Raw genomic sequence first — 23872 nt, 5'->3', positions numbered from 1 at the left:
GATTGTTCTGGTTTATAGATGGGGAGATAGGCTTGGGAGAGGCCCACATTCTTCCATGTGAACTCATGCCTCCTGCTGTGGTCCCCCTCCTGTCCCTCATCATCACTGCCCCTGTCTACCACAGAGATGGCGGAGGCCAAATAGTCAGAGGTCTAGAAGAAAAGCCTGGAAGACTTTTCTCCTGGCTTTGGAAGTCCCTCCTATAGGACTGTGAGCTGCTCAGAGGGAAGGGACCACGTGTGACTCCCATCTGCACCTCTTCCTCCCTGCTGAACAGGGCCAAGCACAGGTAAGGCGGTCCACCAAAGAATCACCGAGAGCAGCTGACTTGGCATGCGGGCAGTCAATGGCACCAGCCCTCTCTCAGACCTGGCCGGTTGTTTGGCAGTGCACCCTGGGCACCTGAAGCAGGTCATTGCCAGGTTGCTTCATTTCACCAGGCCCTCCGTTGACCTAGCTTCAGGGTGGGATCTGCAGACACACAGATTTGGAAGTCAACCGAGAGCACTGCAGGCAGCTTGTCGACCTCCAAGCTCCTACCTGACTACCATCAAAGAACTTGCACTGATGCTCATGAGTGTACTTGGATCTGATCATAACTTGTCAGCATGGAATTTTCCAAAGAGAAGAAACAGAGAACCATATTATTATTTATCGTTTTTTTTTCATTCCCCTAAACTGAAAAAACAAAGTATAGTGTTACTTAGTGTACCTTAGAAATACAGAAATATATTTTTTAAAATCTATTTTTATATATAGTGGCTAACATTTGTAAATATCAAACTCCCAAATTTATCCCCTCCCATCTCCTTTCCCTGGTAACCATAAGGTTGTTTACTATGTCTGAGAGTCTGTTTCTGTTTTGTTGATGAGTTCAGAGTGTCCTTTTTTTTTCTCTTTAGGATCCACATATGAGTGATATCATATGGTATTTTTCTTTCTCTTTCAGCTTACTTCACTTAGGATGACAATCTCCAGGTCCATACATGTTGCTGCAAATAGCAATATTTTATTCTTTTTTATGGCAGAGTAGCATTCCATTGTATAAATACACCACAACTTTTTTATCCAGTCATCTATTGATGGGCATTTAGGTTGCTTCCATGTCTTGTCTATTGTAAATAGTGCTGCTGTGAACATTGGGGTGCATGTATTTTTTCAAATTAGAGTTCCCTCTGGATATACATCCAGGAGTGAGATTGCCGGTTCAAATGGTAAGTCTATTTTTAGCTTTTTGAAGACTCTCCATACTGTTCAGAAATACATTTTTGAAAATTTTGTATTTAGCCATTTGAAATTATCTGCTAATTAGGTAAGTCGATAAATCTTTTACATTTGCTGTCCCTCCATTGGGTCTATAAAGTAAGGAGGCAAATATTTATCTGAAAACATATTAAAATTTGTATAACCAAATGTGTGTTGATCTTCACAACAATCATTTTGAGACACTGTATGCTTGTTGCTACAAAACTGTGGGCCCAGGGTATTGTGGAAATTCCTCTTCGGGAACTACTTTTAGAAGTCAGTCTACAAACTGCACAAGAAAATCAACCTCAGCTACTAGCTGTGGTTTTCAATGCTGGCTCACTTTAGACTCACATGGAGAGCTTTAAACCAAGACCCATGCTACTCCCCTCAAACCAATTAAGTCAGAATAGCTGAGCATTCTTGATTATTTCAAAGTTTTCCAGTGTTCTAATTTGTGGCTAGTACTGAGAATTACTCCTCTCTCTTTGGCAAACAAATACACTTAATTTCTCTTTGAATGATTTTGGACTGTTTCCGAATTTTAAATGCGTCATCAAAAGACAGCAATGTAAAGTGTGACAGTGCACACACGCAGGCACATGGGCTATGGTTTCCCAAAGCAACACCAACATGTTTCTGAACCATGGGATCTTATTGTTCAAATAAACAGGTACCTTCCCAGGGAAGCCATTTAGAAAAATATAAAACTTGTCAGTTGCTCATTCGCTCTTCTGTTAACGAACATTTGGGTTGTTAAGTTTTCAGTATAAATGAAGCTGGCGTGAACGTGTGTGTGCAGGTCTTTGTATAGACATATGTTTTCACTTCTTTTACATAAATAACGAGGAGAGGAATGACTGAGTAGTCAGACTCAGCTATTTACACGAATGTATGTTTATAAGAAACTGTTAAACAGTTCTCCAAAACTTCATCTTACCCTCCAGCCCACAATGTGCGAGAGCTCCATTTGCTCCACTTCCTTGTCAGCATGAGATAGTCTCTGTTTTGTTTTTTTTTTTTTTAGCCACCCAAGAACATATAAACTTTGAAGTAATTATGGTTTAAATTTACACGTCCATGATGATGAATGCTCCTGAACATTGTTTCTTCTTATTGTAGGGCATTCATATATCTTCTTTTGTGAAGTGCTGTTCAAATCTTTTACCCACCTTTTAAGTAAACTTCTTACTTTCAGGTAATTGTAGATCTAAATGCAGTTGTAAGAAATGATAAAGACACCCCAAGGACATTTTACCCAGTACACTACATGGAAACATCTTGCAAAACTGCAGCACACTGCCGCAACCTGCTGCTGACGTTGTCACAGTACTCCCGTCCTCTTCCGATTTCCCCACTTGTACGTGTACTCATTTGTGTGTGTGTATATTTAGTTTCATATGATTTTATAACATGTGTAGTTTCCTTTATCCACCATCACAGACAAGATACAGAACAGTTCCATTATCACAAGGGTAACCACATCCACCGCCCTCCAGCCCTTCTCACCCTGTCCCTAAACTCTGCAACCTCTCATCCGTTCTCCACTTATAAAAATTTGCCATTTAAAAAATGTTTTGGGGAAGGTATAGCTCAGTGGTAGAGTGCGTGCCTCGCATGCACGAAGTCCTGGGTTCAATCCCCAGTACCTCCATTAAAAAAATAATAATAGTGAGCAAACCTAATTACCTCCTCCTGGAAAATAAATTAAAAAAAAAACCCAAACAAATAAATAAATAAACAAGTGTAAACACTTTTTAAAAGTGTTACAGAAATGGAATCATACAGTTTGTAATCTTTGTGGAGGATTTCTTTTTCACTTGGCATAATTCTCTGGAGATTTACCCAGGTTATTTGTGTTACAGTTCGTTCCTGTCTACTGTCGAGTAGTGTTTCATGGTACAGATGTACTTCAGTTTGTTTAATTATTTATTCACTGAGAGACATTCAGGTTGGGTTTAGTTTTTCACTCTTAAGACTAAATCTACTATGACCATTCGTGTTCAGTTTTGTTTTTTTTTTGTAACATTAATTTGCATTCCTCTGGAATAAATGCCCAGGAGTACAATCTCTGGGTCATGTGACAATTGCACGGTGAGTTTATAAGGAACTGCAAACTGTTTTCCAGAGTAAGGGTATCATTTTACAGTCCCACCAGCAATGTGTAAGTGATCCAGTTTCCCTGCACACTCACCAACATTTGGTGTTAACTATTTTTTAGTTTAATCATTCTAATAGGTATGTATCGCTGTGAGGTTGGCCCCTGGCACTCCTCTGGGAACTTGGATTTCGAGGGGCTTCTCACCGTTCTGTAACTGAAGGAGTGGCTCGCTGTACCGAAATTGTTTATACAGATAATGTTTCTTGTGATGAAGACCAGCTTCCTTTGGGGGAGTCTGGAATTCTGGTCCACGCTAAGCACAGGGTGCATACGTGCCCGAGCTCCACTAAAAACCCTGAACACCTAGGCTCAGGCAGGGTCCCCTGGGAGACAACACTTCATGTGTGTCATAACGATTTGTGGCTGAAATCACGGTTTCCTGTGCGGCTCCGCTAGGGGAGGACTCTTGGAAGTTGGCACCAGTTTTCCTCCCAACTTTTCCCACACCCCCTTTCTGTTCATCAGTTTTGCTTTGTTTCCTTTGCTCTGTCTGATTTTCTGTGAAGCCCTTTAAGTACTCATTACATGTCTGTCCTCAGATTTTTTTATTTCAACATTCCCATTTTTAAACAGTCTTAATTTCTGTACTAAAATTCCCCTTCAGATACGTTGTCCACTTTTCTACTACATCTTTTAACATATTTTTCACGGTTATTTTAAAGCTCTTATCTTCATTTTTTTTTTTTTGGTGGGGGGAGGTAATTATTTATTTAGTTTTAGAGGAGGTACCTGGGATTGAACCCAGGACCTCATGCATGCTAAGCATGTGCTTTACTGCTTGAGCTGTACCCTCCCCCCTGAAGCCTTATCTTCTAATCCAAACACTGGCACCATCTCTGGGTCTCCTTCTAGGAATGATTCTTTTCTTGTCTGGGGGTCTAATTTCCTTCCCTCTTTTCATAATTTTTTTTTTTTTTTTGGTATGCCAGCCACTTTGTGAAAAGAAGAGTTAAAATACAGTAAAAATCACTTCTCCTCAGCGAAGGGCATATCCGTTCCGTCCGGCTTCCAGAGCGGGGAAGGTGGTCTGCTTCAATCTAACCTGTAGTTGCCTGGGTCTCGTCTCTGTGGCAGCTTTAGTGAGATTCTGTTCAACAGTAACCTCTAATATTTTGAAGGGAAGAAGGCTTTCTCGGGATGAAGCCACTCACCGCACCGCGTGGTACTTTTCTCATGCCAGCCCCAACAAACTAACACGGAGAAAGGCTGCAAGGCGGCACCCTGACCAGGTTGTCCAAAGTCAGGGAGGTAGAGGGTGAACAGAGTTCCCACACTACGGCAGCAAAATCGACTCTATTTAAAAATCAGGGTCCACAGCATGAGACCATCCCATGTGATTATGTACATGCCCGATGCCTTGGGTTTTCCCTCTGCACCTCCATTCTTTCGGCTCCTGGATTATCACCAAAACCTATGGAAACAAAAAAGATCCAGTTAGTGGACTATCAGTGCCAAGCCCTGGCACCCGGGGTGACGTGTGTGAGCCCAGCAAACTGCAGTGAGCTTTGTTCCTTCTGTTGTGTTTATTGAACCTGTGGCACACACTCAGTCCAGAGCTTAACGACAGGGTAAGGGGAGCAGGTAGGGGACACGCCGTAGCCTCCAGGTCAGGAGTGAAGGGCCGTCCCCTATAGACGGTGCCTGAGGGCAGGCGGCAGGGAGAAGAGTGACCAGACACATGCCTGACCCAGGCTCCCCGCCCCGAGCCAAGAAAAGCAGCTGCAGCCCGGGGGAAACCTAGGTCTCTTGGGCTTCTCTGTCAGCCTGAGGTCTGGACTGGGAGGCCTCCCTGGGCGGGACTGCCCACACCTGGCAGCTGGAGCCCAATCTGGGTAACCGGGGCTAGAACACTTACATTCCTAAGAGTCTGGTCGAAGACAACCAGAGCCAGAGTCAGATTCCCAGACCCCTCCCAAGAGCTCCACAGTCACAACCTTGTCGGTGGAGCCCAGAGCATCTGCCTGTTTAACAAGATTCCACCCAAATTCCTCACATTACAAGGGGTGGAGAGTGTCTGGCCTAAGACCAAGGTCAGCACGCCGGGCTCCTCGCTTGGCAAGGCAGCGCTGGCTGAGGTGACTTTTCTCTCTCCCTGGAGCCCCCAGGGGCCTCCTGCCTTTGGGTGCTGTGCCCCCTCTGCCCTGTTCCTCCCTCATCACCAGCTGTGTGTCTACGGTGGGCAGCAGAGTGGGTGCTGCTGCCGGACAGACTGGGCCCCACACCCAGCTCTGAACCCAACAGCTCTGTGACCTCGGGGAATCACTTCACTTCTTTGAGTTTCGGCTTCTCAGTATAAATACGATGACATCTTTTCCAAGGGTTCTGTTAGGATGAAGTGAGACAATGCACCCCCAGCACTGAGCACAGGGCCTGATACAGGCAAACACCCATGAACATTTGCTGATACCAAAGCGCTAACAGACGCGGACCAATGCCTGTGCCTCCCGCTGGGCCTGCCCGCACAGGGCACCCAACTCAGGTTGTAGAATTGAACAAAGAAGCTAAATCTGAATGAGGAACCCTGAAGCGTGTACAAACGCACAGCCTGAGACCGGAAGTGGGGGGCAGGTGCCCCTTCCACCTCCACACACACCTTCCATTCCCTTCCGTCCCTGTCTTGTGTGGCATTTCTTCTCTCTTTCAAGATCACTTTTGTTTCATGTAGTCAGTATAATAATTAAAGGGAATGATTCCTGAGTGCCAGCCACTGTCCTCAGCTCCTGAGCTGAATCATTGCAACAAATCCTCACCCAGCCCTGGGAGGCAGGCAGTGGCCTGGTCTCTGTTTTAGGGGGAGTAAACTGAGGAAAACAGAGGTTAGGGGACCTGTCCAAGCCACACAACTCAGTCACAGGGTGGAACCAGGGAAGGAAGCCAGGCAGACTTTGTGCTGTAGACACCTGAGGAGTGGTGTGTGTGTGTGTGCGTGTGTATAGTCTGACGTGGGGCACTATGTACAGCGTATACAAGGTGGTGTGGTGCAGTGCGGGGGCATGTGTGTGTACTGTGGTGGGTGTGTGTCTGCACACACGTGTATAGGGAAGGTCAGTGCAGGGGGAGAGTGCAGGATGCTTTTCCTCTGCACCACGCCAGCCCCTGGAGGCCCTGCAGAGCCACCCACCTTCCTGCACTGCAGATCTCACTCTTCCATCTTTGCTATCAGAGAAGCTCTCCACTCCTGCTGCCAATCGGGGGATAGAGAGAAAGCAGGAGGACCAGGGGGACAGTCCATGGGGAGGAATTGGCCTCTTCCACCCCAGGTCTTTCCTCATTCTGTTCCTTCCTTGGTCTTTGCACACACCAAGCCCCCAGTGCTCCCTGAGAGTGCAAATACTAGATCCAGAGCTGTGCCGACAGGGACGTGGCCCCCAGTAACTGCAGGCGACCCCTGACCAGCCTGAACCAGGCCTGCTGCCAGGCTTCCTGTCCACAGGATGAAGTTCTGCAAGCCAGGTGCTGTCATGCAAGCAGGAGGCCAGATCTCACCCTGGAGCAGCCTCACTCCCACCATTTCACCAGTCGGCTGCCCGGCTGGGGATCAGGCTAGAGGGCACCTGCCTGGACGGGGGGCTGGGTGTGAACAACGGGGAGAGCTTGGCTCTCTGGCCCCTCAGCCTGGCTGCTCTTGGAGGAGTCCTGCAAGCAGCGCCGCGGGTTCCAGAGGGCAGAGACGATCCTCTTGTATTCCCTGCGGAAGTTCTGGTTCAGGAGCCCATAGATGATGGCATTAAGGCAGCTGTTGAAATAAGCTAGGAAGTAGCTAGCGACAAAGAGCCCCTCTGGGACCTGGGGAGCCACTTCTTCTGGGTCGATGGCCACAGCGAGTCCGATGAAGTTCAGCGGCGCCCAGCAGATGGCAAAGATCACAAACACCACGAACATGGTCAGGAAGCTCCGGATGTTGCTGGACCTCGGGCACAGCCTGTTCTCCGACTTGACCTTGCTGCGGGCCCGGAGCACCAGCACCCAGATGCGCAGGTAACAGAAGCACACGACGGTGATGGGGAGGAGGAAGTGGATGGCCACCACCGCCACCGTGTACTGGGCGCTGACTGTCTGGATGAAGGTGCAGGAGTAGATGCGCGGGTCGTACTGCAGGGACCCCACAAAGAAGTTGGGCACTATGGCCACCAGGGTGAGGAGCCAGACGAGGCCGATGTAGAGGGGGGTGTGCCAGTTACGGTAGATGCGGTGGTAGGCCACGCTGTGGCAGATGTAGCAGTAGCGGTTAATGGCAATGGCAGTGATGTTGAAGACGGAGCTGATGACGCTAAGGCCCATCACAAAGGCGCTGGCCTTGCAGTGCACCTCCCCCATGGGCCAGCCGTCGTGGAAGATGGCCATGAGGATTAGTGGATAGGGGTACAAGGCCACCACCAGGTCAGCCAACGCCAGACTCACCAAGAACAAATTACCTGGAGCAGGAAACAGGAAGCAAGAATCAGGACAAGACCTCACTATTTCTATTCTGTAGAATATTCTCTCCTTTGTCCAGGTGTTTAAAAGGGAGCCCTCCTATACTGCTGGTGGGAATGTAATTTGGTGTAGCCACTATGGAAAATGATATGGAAATTCCTTAAAAAAACAGAAATATTTTTACTATGTGATCCAGCAATCCCATTCTGGGGCATATATTTGGAGAAAACAAATTCAAAGATAGATACACCCCACCATTCATAGCAGCACTATTTACCATAGCCAAGACATGGAAACAACCTAAGTGTCCACTGACAAGTAAATGGATAAAGAAGATGTGGTACACACACACACACACACACACACAATGGAATACTACGCAGCCATAAAAAAGAATGAAATAATGCCATTTGTGGTAACACAGATGGACCTAGAGATTATTATACTAAATAAAGTAAGTCAGATAGAGAAAGACAAATATCAAATGATGTCACTTATATGTGGAATCTAAGAAAAAGACACAAATGAACTTATTTATTACAAAATAGAAACAGACTTATGGACATGGAAAACAAACTTATGGTTACCAAAGGGGAAGAGGGGGAGGGATAAATTAGGAGTTTGGAATTAGCGGATACTGACTGCTATATATAAAATAGATAAACAACAAGGTCCCACTGTATAGCACAGGGAACTATATTCAATAGCTTGTAACAGCCTATAATGAAAAAGAACATAAAAAGAACATATATACGTACAACTGAATCACTATGCTGTATACCAGAAACTAACACAGCATTGTGAATCAACTATACTTTAATAACAATAATTTTTTAAAAAAGTAACAGACTTACTGTTAGCATTGGGAATGGAAACCACGTGGGTTTTAGAGGTCAAACTGCATCTCTGCTGTGTAGGAACCCTGTGACTGAGGCAGGTTATTGAGGGTCCCCGTGCCTCATTTTTCTCATTTGTAAAATGGGGCTAATGGCGCCCACTTTATACTATAGCTGTGAGAATCAAACAATGATTCAAAGTGCCTGGGGACACAGCGGGTTCTCACCAATATTAACTATTTTCATGACCAGCACGGAGGCTCAGTGGTTTCAGAGAAGAATCTGAGCAGCAGGAATGTGGGTTCATCATCACCATCACACCATCCATCCGCACGCCTATCTCCTCGCCTGTCTACTAGGCAGTGTCCTTTTGCATCTTTTACCCACTGGTTAACAGGCTGTTTTCTAAGTGACTTTAATTCATTTTTCTAAATGTGAGTTGCATTTTGCAGGGGGACCAGAAGTAAGGCTTGGAGAGTGGGAACCCGGTGTTCTGGTAGCTCCTGTCCGCCTCGTCTGGGGCCTCCACGCACAGCCACGTTGCCCCGGTGGCTGGCGCGCGACGTGGCGGCTCAGAGTCCGGTCTTGCGGGGCGGGGAGGGGCAGCGGGTGCTCCTCATCTCACAGCCTCCGGGGGCCTCCCCCCATGCCTGCACATTCCCTGGCTTCCTGAACTGCCTCTCTGCGCTGAATGGAGCGTTTCCCAGCATCACCAAACTCAGCTGGCCAGAGACAGCCTCGGGAAACCACAACAGCAATTGATTAATACGCTGCAGACGTGTTCTGGGCCGGCGTCCTCGAAAGGAGACGGGGCTTAATTCCAAAGAACATAATCTCAGTTCCTAAAGTGCTTGCATTCTAAAAGCAACAGTGACTCGTGAATAAAGTACCAAGAACCTGTTCGAGCAAAATGCAGCTCAGGGCAGGAGAAGCTCCATCCCTAATGCCGTTTGTTTCACGCACCGCGTGTTGCACTTTTTTGAGCCCCTATCATATGTATGATCAGAAGGTAATACCCGCTCCTGCCAGCCGGCGCCTTCAGGAATGCAGCTGACATCGGATGCGGTCTTCCAAATTTTCTGGTCTTTTGCCACATGGCGGCGAGCAAACTACCAGCCTTAGAGCAGCTGAGCGCAGAGGGTGGATGGGACGGACTCACAGGAAGGACTCTCCCAGGAGGCAAGGACACCGATGCTCTGCTGCCTCCATGTGTCTGCGGGTATTCTGCAGAGACTGCTGTGCCGCCTCGGGGGTCCAAAGCATCAGGCAGATGGAAAGGATCCAAAAGGCACAGCAATCAGAAAGCCCGAGCTGTGGTCTGGCATCGGGGGGTTTGGGAAAAGGGGGCCTCAGAGCCACTCAGCTGCGAGTCCCCCTGGTCAGACCCTCAGGTGAAGCTGACTGTACTTGCTGCTACATGGAAACCCACAAGGCAGAGCGAGAGCTGTCCCCAGCCCTCCCTGTCCCAACACACATTCTCACCTCACCTCACGGAAGACTCCGCGGGACACATACTTGGGAACCTGGCAGGTCCCTGAGGAGCCTTCTTGAAGTGCCTATTTTTGCTTGGAATTAACTCCATGCAGAACTGACAGAAAAGACGTCCGTTAGCTCCCTGGGAGTTCTCAGGAGCCACCTACTGCGGGGTCCAGAGCTAGGTTAGTGCCCGAGGGAGACAGGATGTAACTAAACAGAAAGGAGATCGTTTGGACAGAGTGCTTTCCAGGTAGTGAGCTTCCCTGTCTCTTGAGACATTCACGTAGATGTTGGACAGTAAAGGAAAGCTCTGCCTCAGACTGAGCTGTGAGATTCCTTCCCATTCTACTATCTCAGGGATCTATTTACTTAATGGGAGAAAAGCCCCCTCTTTAATTTTTATAGTACCAAAAATCCTTTCTGGTTGGTACTATAAGACAAGAAATCACATCTCAGGACCTGCTTGGGGTGTGGGGGAGTCTCCTGCTTTTTCATTTAATTCTCAGCCTCTTTCTGTGTCTCCACTGGAGGATTTCAGTCTCTGATTCCCCAAATGTCAGTTACTCGGTCTTAAGAGAGTGAGGGATTTCCTTTCCCAAATTTCTTGTTTTTGGCTAAATCAGGAGCCCCTGTCTCTTCCTAGAATTTTGTGTCCTTTTTTTTTTTTTTAAATTATAGTTGATTTACAATATTGTATTAGTTTCAGGTATACAACATGGTGACTCAATACTTTTATAAATTATACTTCTTTTAAAGTTATAAAATATTGGCTATATTCCCTGTGCAATGCTTGTATCTTATTTATTTTGTACCTATTAGTTTGTCCCTCTTAATCTCCTACCCCTATATTGCTCCCCCCACACTGGTAACCACTGGTTTATTCTCTATATCTGTGAGCCTGTTTCTTTTTTTTTTTTTTTTTTTTGCTATATTCATTAGTTTGTTTTATTTTTTAGATTCCATATATAAGTGATAACATACAGTATTTGGCTTTCTCTGTCTAACTTATTTTACTAAACGTAATGCCCTCCAGTTCTATCCATGTTGTTGCAGATGGCAAAATTTCATTATTTTTTATGGTTGAGTAGTATTCCATTGTGTGTGTGTGTGTGTGTGTGTGTGTGTGTGTGTGTGTGTGTGTGTGTGTGTGTCTATACCACATCTTCTTTATCCATTCATCTGTTCATAGACACTTAGGCTGCTTCTGTACCTTGGCAATTGTAAATAATGCTGCTGGGAACATTGGGGTGCATATATCTTTTCAAATCAGTGTTTTTGTTTTTGTTTTTGTTTTTTCAGATATACACCCAGGAGTGGGATTGTTGGATCATATGGACAACCTACTGAATGGGAGAAAAATATTTACAAATGATATGTCCGATAAGGGGTTAATATCCAAAATATATAAACTGCTCATACAACTCAATAGCCCTGAAAACAAACAACCCAATTTAAAAATGGGCAGAAGACCTGAATAGACATTTTTCCGAAGAAGAGATACAGATGGCCAACAGGCACATGAAGAGATGCTCAGCATCGCTAATCAACAGAGAAATGCAAATCAGAACCACAATGAGGTATCACTTGACACCTGTCAGAATGGCCATCATCAAAAGCAACACAAATAACAAACGAGAATGTGGAGAAAAGGGAGCCCTCATACACTGTTGGTAGGAATGTAAACTGATGCAGCCACTGTGGAAAGCAGTATGGAGGTTCCTCAAAAAAACATTCAGCAGGGTGGGTATAGCTCAGTGGTAGAGTGTGTGCTTAGCCTGCACGAGGTCCTGGGCTCAATCCCCCAGTACCTCCATTTAAAAAGTAAATCAATCAGTCATAATATTTAAAAAATTTTTAATCTCCTTTTGACATTTGGGAGTGGTGCTGGAAGTTGGAGTGGCCTGGGGTAACCTCAGTTCTGTCACTTTGAACTGGACCAAGTTACTGAACTTGTTTCTCTGTGATCATTATTTCTTTGGTTTTTCTCCTTTTCTTTTGGAGCCCTCCTTCCCCCTCCTCACACACGCTCCACATGGCTGTTTCTGTGAAAAATATCCCTTCTTTTCTGCGTGGGAATATTGGTCTCTGCAGGGCCCACTGGCCTCCTGGCTGAGCGGCAAAGAAGCGTTTGGCTCTTGCAAGCACGTGCAGAGAAAGTCAAGAGCTGCTGGGAGCCGGTGCCAGCTCAGCCAGCTGTTTCCTAGGAAAGCAAGTCAAGCTCTGCCGTGTTAATGTGGCTCATCCCCTAATAATGCCCCAGAGGCTGGCAAACAGCTTGTAAATAGCGTGAAGAACACATTCAACTCCACGTGGAAAGTGATTCAATTACTCTCCCCCATTACTCCGGCTGTTCCTCAAAGGCTGAAATCAACCAGTTCCTGCTGTAGATCCATCTGCCCAGACATCATACCGTCTCCCAACTTTCTTGACACAATTCCAAGTTAAACGCATCAAATTCTTGTTGTGTCTCCCGTCTGTAAGAAGCCAGGCCCTGTCTAGATGATAATCAAAGGGAGATCTTGTTCACTGTCCACCCCAGATAGGGGAGAATCAACCAGGACACACAGCCCTGCTCGCCGTCCAGCCCGTGCACAGGCTTCTAATGAATACTTTTACCACCAGTCTTGGTGTGACTTATCCCCCCCACCCCCCACCTCCATCAGAGTTTTGTACTAATACAGAAATCCCCTCCAGGATTCATATGCAGAGCACACCCCTCCACCCACATAACCACCGCAGTCCCCTCCCTCCTTGCCTCCTCTCTCCTTCCTTTTGGGAAGTCTAGTCCTTAATGAGGATCTGGTAACCTGGGAAAAGAGCCAGCACATGTTGAGCTATCTAGTCTTCGTCAGATGGGAGAATGCTGGAAACTAAAGCCACCTCCATCCCTTGCTCCCCTTCCCCATGCCCACCCTGTTTTCCCAGAAGAATTTGTTCGTTTTAAATTGTCTCTAGTCATTGAGCCAAAATAGGCAATAGAAAAGTAGCTAGTCATTGAGTCATTTACTGAACAAACATTGCTGAGTGTCTGCTAGTTACTGGCTCTGCCTGCGTGGGGGCTGATGGGAGCGTGGTGAGCAAGACAGACACATCTCCCGTTACAAAGCTCCTGGTCATGAGACATTTTATTTAATGTCTCATAGAGGAGACAACTAAATAAAAATAAGATGCAGTGGTAGAGTGCATGCTTAGCATTCAGGAGGCCATGGGTTCAATCCCCAGTACCTCCATTAAAATTTTTTAAAAAATTAAAATAAAAACAAGATGTGATAAGGATCACGATAGGGAAGTCAGCAGAGGAGCTATCATTTCTAACAAGGTTAAACTTCCTGTGCCTTGAGGTCTCCTTCCATCCTCCACTTACTCAAACATGTAATGTATTTCTGGAGCATGTACCGCGCGCGGGTAGGGCACAGTGATGGGTAAAAGGCACGCCCCTGCCATTGAGATGCTAACGGTCCTGTTGGGGAAAAAGACTGAGAGACAGTGGTTTTTCAGTGAGAGCTGGGTGGGAGGCCAGCATGAGGTGGTAGGAACAGCAGGGAAGAACTAAGTCATCTTGGCAGGGAGCGGGGGCTGGTCCGCAGGACAATTCATCAAGTGGCCGGACATAATCACGAAGGCCCTGCAACAGGCCTGTCTCCACCCCAGGATGGCTGTTCATCTCAATGGGATCTTGCATGGGAAAAGATTTAAGAAATAATAATAATGTCCAAATTGTTAGAGCAGGCAGATAGCTAGATATGAGCAGAGAAAGGGGGCACAGGTCAAACGGCAGGAATTGGGCAGAAAGGAGGGGCACAGGCCCGATGCAGGAAACCACACAGCATGTAAGCACGAGGTGTACCTGAGCACAGAAAGAGCAGGAAGCTCTGGGCTGACAAGTGGTCACATCTTTTGGCGTGATGAGTGGCCTGGAGGCCAACAAAGAAAGGTGGGAAAAGGCAGGAATCTCCAGTGTCTGAATGTAACCTCTTGCTCTTGATGCCCTCATTACAATAAAATGAGCCTTGCAGATCAGAAGTGCCCACCATGCACCGACGCCATGACACTTCTGATCCAGACCAAATAAAGACAAAAACCCCTCCTCCCTTTGGGAAAGTGGAGTTGGGATGAAAGTCAGGGAATTCGACCCCAGACCCTTGCCTCCCCAATGAATATTCCGCCCATTCATTTTTACACCCTATGTAACCAACCTGCCAAATGAACGCGGGGCAGCTGCCCACCTGAGCCTGCCTGTCTCCCCTTGAGTGTACTATCCATACATTAATAACTTCTCACTTTACTTTTTTAACCACTACGTCTTGTCTCTGAATTCTTTCTGGGAAGGGGCAAGAATCTGGAACGCCGGTTACATCCACCAGCAACAAATGAATGTGAGATATTCTTATTAGTTATGTTCTGGGGATAAGCATTTGAAATAATTGAACAGACGGTTTGTTAAAAACTTGATTTCTTCACAAACACGAAAACAATGCACTCTCATATTAACATAGCTCCTAATTAGATTCCCCAAACTTTGAGGGTGGAGACTGTTTTCTTCCAAAATCACATTATTTGTGAAAACTCTAAAGCGTGTGGATGAATCGCACAAAGGCTAAATTGTAACCTAACTTCACTTGAATTAAAAAAGCAAGCTAATAGTGTGAACAAAAATATAATGGGGGCATTCTAACCACTTAAAAGAATAAAATACATTTTAGAGCTGAAGCACCCATTTAAATAATTAACTGAGATGCTCATTACAAAAATCTTTCTCCATAACCACCAAGGCATTGCTTGGAAACTCTCATGGAAGCATTTTATCACTTTAATTGCACTGAGTTATATTCAAAAACAAATTGGAATAGCACCTTAAAGTTTATAATTTGTATTCACATTAATTGACTCAATTGTTTCTCAAAAGAATCCTTTAAGGTTAAAACCGTGATTTTCATTTTACAGATCAAGAAATCAACACCCAGAATATGTGAACAGAGAGAAAAGAAGAAAAAACAAGAAGAGAAACAAGAGGAAACCAGGAAAAAAATGTCAAAGGGATTAAGGGTGTAGAGGTTTTGGTCATCCATAAGAGTGGGAAAGAGCAGAAAAGTGCCCACATACCCAGGCCGTTAGTAGGTCAGCAGTGATGTCAGCAAGGGCAAATTCTGAGTCTGGAGGATAAACGTGCACTGTAAGTTGCCCTCTCAGTCAGCTTTGCCTTCAAGAGAAGGCAAGAAATGAACCTGTACTTGGAAAGGGCTATCCTTTGATGGGGAGATTGTGTAAGACTTTTTTCTTGTTCTTTTATCTTTCTTTTTTAAAATTTTCCCTTAGTTTTTATTGATGCGTAGTTGATTTACAATGTTAGTTTCATATGCACAGCAAAGTGATTCAGTTATACATATATATTCTTATATCCGATACAAAATAAGCACCTAGAGATGATCGTATTAAATGAAGCAAGTGAGGAAGAGAAAGACAAATATCATATGATATCACTTATATGTGGAATCTAAAAAAATGATACAAATGAATATTTACAAACCAGAAATAGACTCACAGACATAAAAAACAAAACTATGGTTACCAAAGGAGGAAGGGGGGAGGGATAAATTACGAGTTTGGGATTAACATATACACACTGCTATATATAAAATAGACAACAAGGACCTACTGTACAGCACAGGGAACTATATTCAATAGCTTGTAATAGCCTATAATGGAAAAGAATCTGAAAGGAATGTGTGTGTATATATATATAGTATAACTGAATCACTATGCTGTACACTTGAAACTAACAGAACATTGTATATCAACTATACTTCGGTTTTAAAAAGCACATGGTAATCTTAGCTATTATTTGTTATTGTTGTTTTTATATTATTATTAGTTGCATAGAAAGAACAAGAAAGGAGGGAGCGTATAGGTCAGTGGTGGAGGGCATGAGGTCCTGGGTTCAATCTCTGGTGCCTCCATTAAATAAATAAACAGACAAATAAACCTAATTACTTTCCCCTCAAAAAAAGAAGCAATTAAAAAAATAAAAGTTTATTTAAAATTTTAAAAATGAGAATTTTTTTAAAAAGAAAGAAAGAATAAGAAAGAGGCTCATAACATTGGACTGGGACCCCTGGGAGGTAAGATGTGAGAAGTGGTATTAAGGTGAGGATGCTGAAGTTAAGACATTGCCTCTAGAGTGTAAACTCCGTAAGTTTACTATGACTTTATTTCCCAAATCCCTAACTTTTCCTCTTTCTCTAATAAATATTTTAAATTATAAGACCTAAGAGTGTCTCCTGAGTTTTACAACATATCTTGCTAAATCCAAACTCCAATTTTGTGGGGGATAAAAAGGCAGTCAAACATAAAAGAGTTCACACGCCAGGCTGCTGAGGACTTCATGGGAGGAATTGAGGATTATGAACTTTCCTGATTATGTGGCTAAAGACATAATTATGAGGTTTAAAATCTGTTCATTTCTCTTGGGAAAGAGAAAATAAAGTTTTCAGAGCCAAAACGTGAAGTTGGAAAGCTCAGGCAACATTGAGGGGGGATGGAGAGGAGGGGGACGTCCAAGGTACCCCAGTTTGGTCTTCAGCTGATAACAAGCAACTTCAAACCCCGAAAGCCCAGCAGGTCAAAGACACTTGTCACCAAGGGAGTGTCCTGTGGAGGGTAAAGCCTGGATGAAGTGGGCTCCACCTTACCTTGTAACACCTGGAGGGCAGGGGCCCTGCGTCTACTAAATATTCCCTCCAGGCCTTTCAAGAGCTTTTGCCCAGGGCTGACCTGTTTATTCATTCATCATTTACCTCCTCAATCAACAAGTGGAAGGAAAAGGGGCCACATGACAGGCTGTGCTCTAATCTAACTGGGGATGCCAACACCTGCCAGGCTGAAAATTCCCATCAGGAAGTCTGCCATGCAGTCACTGGTTCTGGATAAGAGAAGGTGAAGATTCTGAGCATCTCCGGGCACCCGGGGCACAGAGTGGACCCTGGACAAGGGCCTGGGTGTTCAACAATCAGATACTCCCCATTTTCCCGGATAAGCCCAGTGTCAGAGATTCCACATCCTTCCTCCTTACAAATCACAGATACGTCCTAGGAAAGGCCACGTGTCTGCTCACTAACACCTCCCTGACAGCCTCTTATCCAGTTGCTGTACAAGAAAACACTGTCAGACCATGGCTCCTAACCTTCGCCTGGGAGTTTAGGGTTGCCATGCCAACGGGCCAGGAACCACCAATGCCACTGTGTTTTCCCCTTGTTAATGGAGACTATCTCGACATAACAGTAAGAACATGGTTCTCTCAGCCCTCTTCTGCCTGGCTGACTGCGTGGTGCGGGTGATGGCAGGAAGCTCACATTTCACAGGCAGCTTAAAGGGGTCAGCCTCGGGCCAGACCAGCAACAAGCAAACTCCCTAAGGGGTCACTGGGGCACAATTTTAGGGAGCCCTGGTGGAGCTGGAGCCTGGTGGCCACCCAGGAGCACCAGAAAGCAGGTACCCAGTGCAGGTGCCAGTCAGTTTTGGGGACAAGAGTGGGGTATACTTTGGGCTTTTAGTGCTTAAAGCAATTCCGTTCCAGGAGAACTGTACTGATGGTGTGAGCAGTGCTGAGTATGTAACTGAGTCTACCTCACCTCCTAGAGAAAAATTAATACCTTCGGTTCCACTGCTTTCCTGGTATTCTGTCCACTTTCAAATTTGTTTCAACACAGCTGTATTCAGTTTTTCACTATGCGCCTAGCTCTGAGGATAGGAATGGAATAAAAGTCTCTGTTCTCGACGAGTTCACAGTCCCACGGGGACAGGGAAGAACGAAGAGCAGTACGGTGCAGGGTGTGCAGGATGGGGGCTCATGGCAACCAAGGAGGAAGACCAGGACGGTAGCCGTGCCTTTCATGGTGTGAATGATAAAACCAACAACCCCACAGGGAAGCTGAGGAAGGAGTTTGAAGAGAGCCAGGGGAGCTTCCCAAGATGAGGGTAGAGCATCAGAGAACACAGGCTGTGTGCAAAGAGCAGCAGCTCATGCTGGCCCGAGCGACAGCAGAGAGACAGGGCTGTGATGTTAGGTGGGAGACGCTGGCCACAGAGGCTTGTGCCAGCCCTGCTCTGGGGCTGGACACTGTCCTGTAGGTAGAGGGCGGTCACTGGAGGCAGGTCACTCTGGACATGGTAACGGGGAGGGCGAAGGAGCAGGGAAAGCTGCCTGGTGGCTATGGACATGGTTTGCTCAAGAGATGATGAGGGTTTAAATTGGGGCATTTGGAGTAGGGAGGGCAGGAAAGTAGCCAATTGAAAGACACGATAAGACAAAAATCATGAGATCTGGGGAATGAAGGAACCAAGAATCATTCCTGGGGATTAGGTGTCAGGCAGAGGAAGAGAGGAAGGAAATCTAAAAACTAGAACCAAGTCAGTCAAGAGAATGGAAGGTCCCAAGGAGGGAGTGGCCCTCAGTGTCACACTCCCCACAGAGGGCACTTCCCAGAAGGTCAGACCCCAGAGGACTGGGCAGGAAATGGGAAGCAATGAAGTAATTAACAGATGCAAACTGTTATATTAAGATGTCTGGCTGAGAAGAGGAGGGAGGTAGTCATGAAGTTAGAAGGAGACATAAAACCAAGGAAAATTATTTTTTCTTTTAAATGATGGAGACCCTTGTATATGTGTGTGGGAGGGGTGAGCTAAAGGGAAAGAGACAGAAATTGAAAATACAGAAGAGAGGAACAAATTTGATGGAGGAAGATTCTGTAGAGCAGGAGAGGAAGAGAGAAAAAATATAGAAATGAATATTGGCAAGGTCTAGACTGGGGATGAGTGGCAGTGGTGGCAGAAGGAAAATCCTCAGACACTGTCAGGAGAGCCCGACATGTGGCAGGTCCCCAGGAAACACACACTGAGAATTGTGAAATGCCACCAGTGCAATGATGTTTAAGGCTCTGGGAACATGGCAAAGAGTGTAACACAAACCTAGCCTTTCCTTCTACGTTGGGTCGGTGCCCTGAATCTGTCTCCCATCTTCCCTCCATCCCTCCTTGTCTGCCTCTCTCTAGGGCCGTCTCTGAAAAAGTCAACCCAATGCATGAGCAGTAGAAGCTGCAGGGCAGTTCCCCCCAGAAAGGACAGTTAATCTAATCACCGACCCTGGCATCAGGAGCATTCCTATTATGAATGACAAGGGTCTACCAAAGAGAGAAACTGGGTTTGCAATAGTCAAGTAGAGGATATCAACGTCTACTATGAAAGGTGCCATGAGCTTATCATGGGCTGTGTGCCTTGGTTATTGGAAATATACATGTTCTCCTTGTCACAGTCCTACTTTCTTTTTTTTCCCTCTTTTTTTTGGGGGTGGAGGGGGATTAGGTTTGTTTGTTTGTTTGTTTATTTAATGGAGGTGCTGGAGATTGAACCCAGGACCTTGTGCATGCTAAGCACGTGCTCTACCACTGAGCTATACCTTCCTCATCCTCAGTTCTATTTTCTTAATACCCATGAGTTAAGGAACCAGGCTCAATTACAGAAAGGTCTAGGATAAATGTTTCTTAAAGTAAATCCAAACTCTTCAGTAAGAGAAGACCTGATTAATAGTGGAATGGGTGCTAACTCTTCAAAGTGCTGTAGGTTTTTAGGCATCTTCTGAAATCTCAGCCTGCCAAAGTTATTTAGTTCACGTTGATACCATGATTTTTCATGACTATCGTCAATAAAGCCAAGGGTCAAGTCAAAACTGGAGCAGCCACCCATGTGTCAGGAACTAACATCATTTAGATATAGTGTTAAAATTTTTTTTTTCTTGGTGCTGGGCTGTAGCAGACTCAGTGGGAGGTAGGAAGAATGGAACAGAGGTTTGGCCAGCAACTTACCACTTCAGCCACGTTCTCCAATCAGTAAGGTTTCCGTGAATCCCACTAGGAGAGCAGAAGAGGCCAGCTCTCAGCAGGATGGAGGAAGGGAGACTGAGCTTGTCTCTGTCGAGTGAAAGGAAGCAGCACCCTCTCCCCTCTGCCCCCCCTTCCCCACCCGCGGTAGGCAGCAGCCCACCAGGCTTCCTCTAAACACCCGATTAGCCAGGGAGAGAAGCCCTGCCTCCACACTGCTGCCCGATGCAGGAGATGAACACTTGTCACCTCTACAAAAGGACCATATAACAGAAATATTAAATGCAGCTTTCTGATCGTAACCTGCTCTTTCCTAATAGATAAGCCTCTACTCAGAGGACACAATAATATCTTGCAAAAATTATTCCAGATAATACTAGCTACCAGTGGTGAAGTGACTGAGTTAGAAAGCTTACGTCTCTTTTTTCCTTCCAGTTGTATCGTGCTGTAATTGACATACAGCGCTGTGTAAGTTTAAGGAATACAGCGTGATGATTAGACTTATCCACATTGTGAAACGATTATCACAATAAGTTTAGTGAACATCCGTCATCTCATACAGACACAGAAAGAAACAGAAAAAAACAAACCTTTTCCTTGGGATGAGAACTCTTAGGATTTACTCTCTTAACAACTTTCCTCTATAACGTACAGCAGCGTTCGTTATATTTATCATGCTGTACATCACATCCCTGGTACTTACCTTATAACTGCAAGTTTGTACCTTTGAGTACCGTCATCCAGTTCCCTCTCCCCGCAATTCCTGTCTCTGGTAATCACAAATCTGAACTCTTTTTCTACTAGTTTGTTTGTTTGCTTTTCAAGTAGAAGTGACCTATAATGCTATATTGGGTCCTAGTGCACAGCACAGTGACTGGATATTTCTATACTTTTCAAAATGATCACAATGGTATGACTAGTGACCCTCTGTCACCATACAATTACTTCTTAATAATGTGAAGTTTCCCACATTATGGATAGAAGCTCACGTTTTTATTTTTTGTTTGTTCTTTAGATAAAAATCCTGGAGTCCACTGGGCCACACAAAATACATATAATGACTTACTAGAACTAGCCTTCCTGACTGCTCTGCCTCCTTAGAAAAGCATGTTTAAGCTATACAGTCAGCTTCCTGCTATCTTTTCATTTTAATTCACTCTAATATTTGAGTTGCCCCTAAAGCCCCAACTGGGAAATGACAAACTGACAAGCAGGTTCATTGAAATTCTTTCCAAGTTGAAACGGTCAGCCTGCTCCAGTGACCCTCTCAGGTCCAGAGTTCAGAGACCTTTTCTCTCTGTTTTTACTCCCTTACAGACCAGAGTATGGGGAAATTAAAAGGGGGGAAATATGCTCAGGATTGCAACACTGTTTTGCCAAATCATTGTTTTAATCTTCCTTTGATCCTATGAATTCCCTGTCTTCCGTAAAGAACACCATTATCTCAAAGCAATTTAGTTTTATCCAAGCAGAGCTTGCAGATTTCTGCCTTTTTACTTTCTTGGTTGGAACCAAGATGATCTGTAGAGAAGTTTCGGACAGAAAAGTCACTGGAGCGCTTCCGTGAATCCAATCATTGTCTCAGCAAATGCTTCCTAAGCACCTACCACGTGAACCACAGTGCTTGGCAGGGGAAGGAAGGAGGTGTTAAAAATCCTCAGATTTCTGTGGCCAGAGCGGAGCACCCTCTGGACGGGAAGAAATTGGAGCGCCTTGGAGAGCGAAGACTTCCAGCCGCATGGGTTCCCAAAGCGCTGGTCTCGGCCAGAAAGTGCGCGAGAAGAGCTTTGCACTGATGCGCTGAGTGCCTCCTGGTCCATTTGCAAGAGGCGGCGCCAGAGGCGCACGTCTCGGGAAAGGCAGCAACTCCCTCTAACTTTTGAGTTCAAGACCAAACTTGGGGACTGGTTAGAGAGAAGGGAAAGTGGCGCGCGGGGCTGAGGAGGAACAGGGAGGCGGATTTCGGGATCAGGATCAGGGTCAAGACCAGACACTAGGGAAGGGCTCTAAGCAGCAGCGGGCGCGGCGCTCACCTGCGTTCCGGAGCTTGCGGTTCCCGAGCACAGAGAGGATGACCAGGAGGTTGCCCACGATGTCCACCGCGGTGGTGACGATGAGCACCGCGGACAGCGCGGGCGCCACCCACGGAGGCCTGGGGGTCCCGGAGGGCCGCGCGCCACCTGCCCCTGCCCAGCCTGGGCGCACCGCCCGGCCGCCCGCCTCGCAGCAGTTGGCGAAGGAGCCGTTCTCGGGCATCGTGGACCCTCCTGCGCCGCGCCAGCCACTGGGCACCCAGTCTCTCCTCGGGCAGGGCGCGCAGTGCCGAGCTGGACGCTCCTGCCCCACCTTCCCTGCTCAGGCTTCGTGGGCGGCTACAGGAGAGGCCAGGGAGGAGGGACCTGGAGGAGATCATTAAGCGCGGGCAGGGGGCGGAGAAAATGTAGAAATACGATGAGGACACTAGGAGTCCAGGCATTGTCGAAAGGAGGGCGTCCCTACCCGGCTCACTCAGGAGCAGCTGCGAAGCTGTCCTCCGCGCCCTGAGCCCAGCACGTGCCTGGTGCCTGGCCGGGTTCAAGCCTCAGTGCCTGAGTGCACTGCCACGTCCTAGACTCCAGATTACCCTGCCTCACCCGCCCAGAGAAGCTTGTCCAGGAAGGGACATCTACGTTTAGGGACTGGAGAAGTTGCTGTTCCTTGGGATCTACTGATCGGTTGTCAGAAGGGCAAGGACCCCCCAGAGGGCTGTGCAGCCCCAAAGAGAACATTAACTCTGGGCTATGGGGAGACACTGGGGAGAGGGTTCCACTCTAGGTAGCTGCAGGAGCAAGACAAAACAGCTGTTTGCAAGCACTTGCTGTTTATCGTGGGAGTTAGTGGTGATGTCTCTGCCCTGTCCTCTCTATAAAGCCAAGCCAGTCTCCTTTAATAGATTTACAAACACCTGTTCAAACATGATAATACTTAAGTAGCTGTATGGTCAATAGTGGGGGTTATTATAATGTGGTTTTTGGAGGGGTTAGAATGAAAAGAGTGTGCTCTGTTTATAGGAAAGAAGGAACTTAGGTGTCCTTTATCTAAAATGTTTGAGCACTTACTCTGATAATAACAATTGCTCATCTCTTTTGAGGCTAATTTTATGCCAAGCACGGTGGAATCACTAACATCAAAATGACTGATAATCCTCTATTTGGCAAGGAGGTATAAAGTGCCTGGAACTTTCATACATTGCTTTTATGAGAAGGCAAAATGGTACGCTTTAAAGAGCTGTTTGGTAGTTTCTTACGGAATTAAATACATACCATCCTATGACCAGAAATAAGATGGAAATGAAACATACGTCTACAAAAAGACTTGTGCAGAAATTGTCCAGAGCAGCCTTACTTACAGTAACCCAAACCTGAAAACAGCCCAAAGGTTCATCCACAGATGAATGGGTCAATCAGTTGTGGTGTATTCATACATCATTGCTGAATACCACTCAGCACTAAAAACTGCTAATATACACGAGATGGATTAATCTCAAAAATATTACATTAAGCAAAAGAAGCCAGATACAAAAGGGTACATACAATACGATTCCAATTCTGTGATGTCCAAAAGCAGGAAAAATTCATCTATGGTGGTAATAATCAGGGCAATTGTTTCCTGTGGGGGCGAGGATTGAGTGGAACAGAGTATGAAACAAATTTCTGGGATGTTATTTGTGTGTGTTATTTTATGTAAATTATACTCTCCCACTTCCCTCCCACCCTACCTTCCCCCTTCCAAAAACAAAAACAAACAAAAATAAAAAGGAAGACTGCAGTGGAGAGGCAGGGACCCTAACAGTGTGCTGATGCAGGAAAAGGAGATGATAATTAAAG

At 45.9% G+C, this 23872-nt stretch overlaps 1 protein-coding gene and 1 non-coding gene across 2 annotated transcripts; one reads left to right on the top strand and one right to left on the bottom strand.

Moving 5' to 3' along the window:
* Window positions 1-2826: 2826 nt before the first annotated feature.
* Window positions 2827-2899, top strand: TRNAA-CGC (transfer RNA alanine (anticodon CGC)). The gene has a single exon. It is a non-coding gene; the product is annotated as a tRNA-Ala (tRNA).
* Window positions 2900-4259: 1360 nt separating this feature from the next.
* Window positions 4260-22262, bottom strand: MTNR1B (melatonin receptor 1B). Its single transcript, XM_031460539.2, has 3 exons — window positions 22040-22262; window positions 6528-7821; window positions 4260-4817 (listed from the first exon to the last, which is right to left on the bottom strand). The coding sequence occupies exons 1-2, from the start codon at window positions 22260-22262 to the stop codon at window positions 6950-6952; spliced, it is 1095 nt and encodes a 364-aa protein (XP_031316399.2). The 3' UTR covers window positions 4260-4817; window positions 6528-6949.
* Between the last annotated feature and the right edge of the window lie 1610 nt (window positions 22263-23872).

Source organism: Camelus dromedarius, chromosome 12 (genome assembly GCF_036321535.1).
Source record: "Camelus dromedarius isolate mCamDro1 chromosome 12, mCamDro1.pat, whole genome shotgun sequence".
Classification (NCBI taxonomy): domain Eukaryota; kingdom Metazoa; phylum Chordata; class Mammalia; order Artiodactyla; family Camelidae; genus Camelus; species Camelus dromedarius.
Note: the sequence above shows the minus strand (reverse complement) of the source record. Positions and strands in the feature narration are given on the sequence as shown.

Coding starts and splice junctions, on each gene's coding strand:
- MTNR1B (XM_031460539.2), bottom strand. CDS start 22,262: ATGCCCGAGAACGGCTCCTTCGCCAACTGCTGCGAGGCGGGCGGCCGG. Junction 7,822..22,039: donor CCGCAAGCTCCGGAACGCAG/GTGAGCGCCGCG, acceptor TTCCTGCTCCAG/GTAATTTGTTCTTGGTGAGT.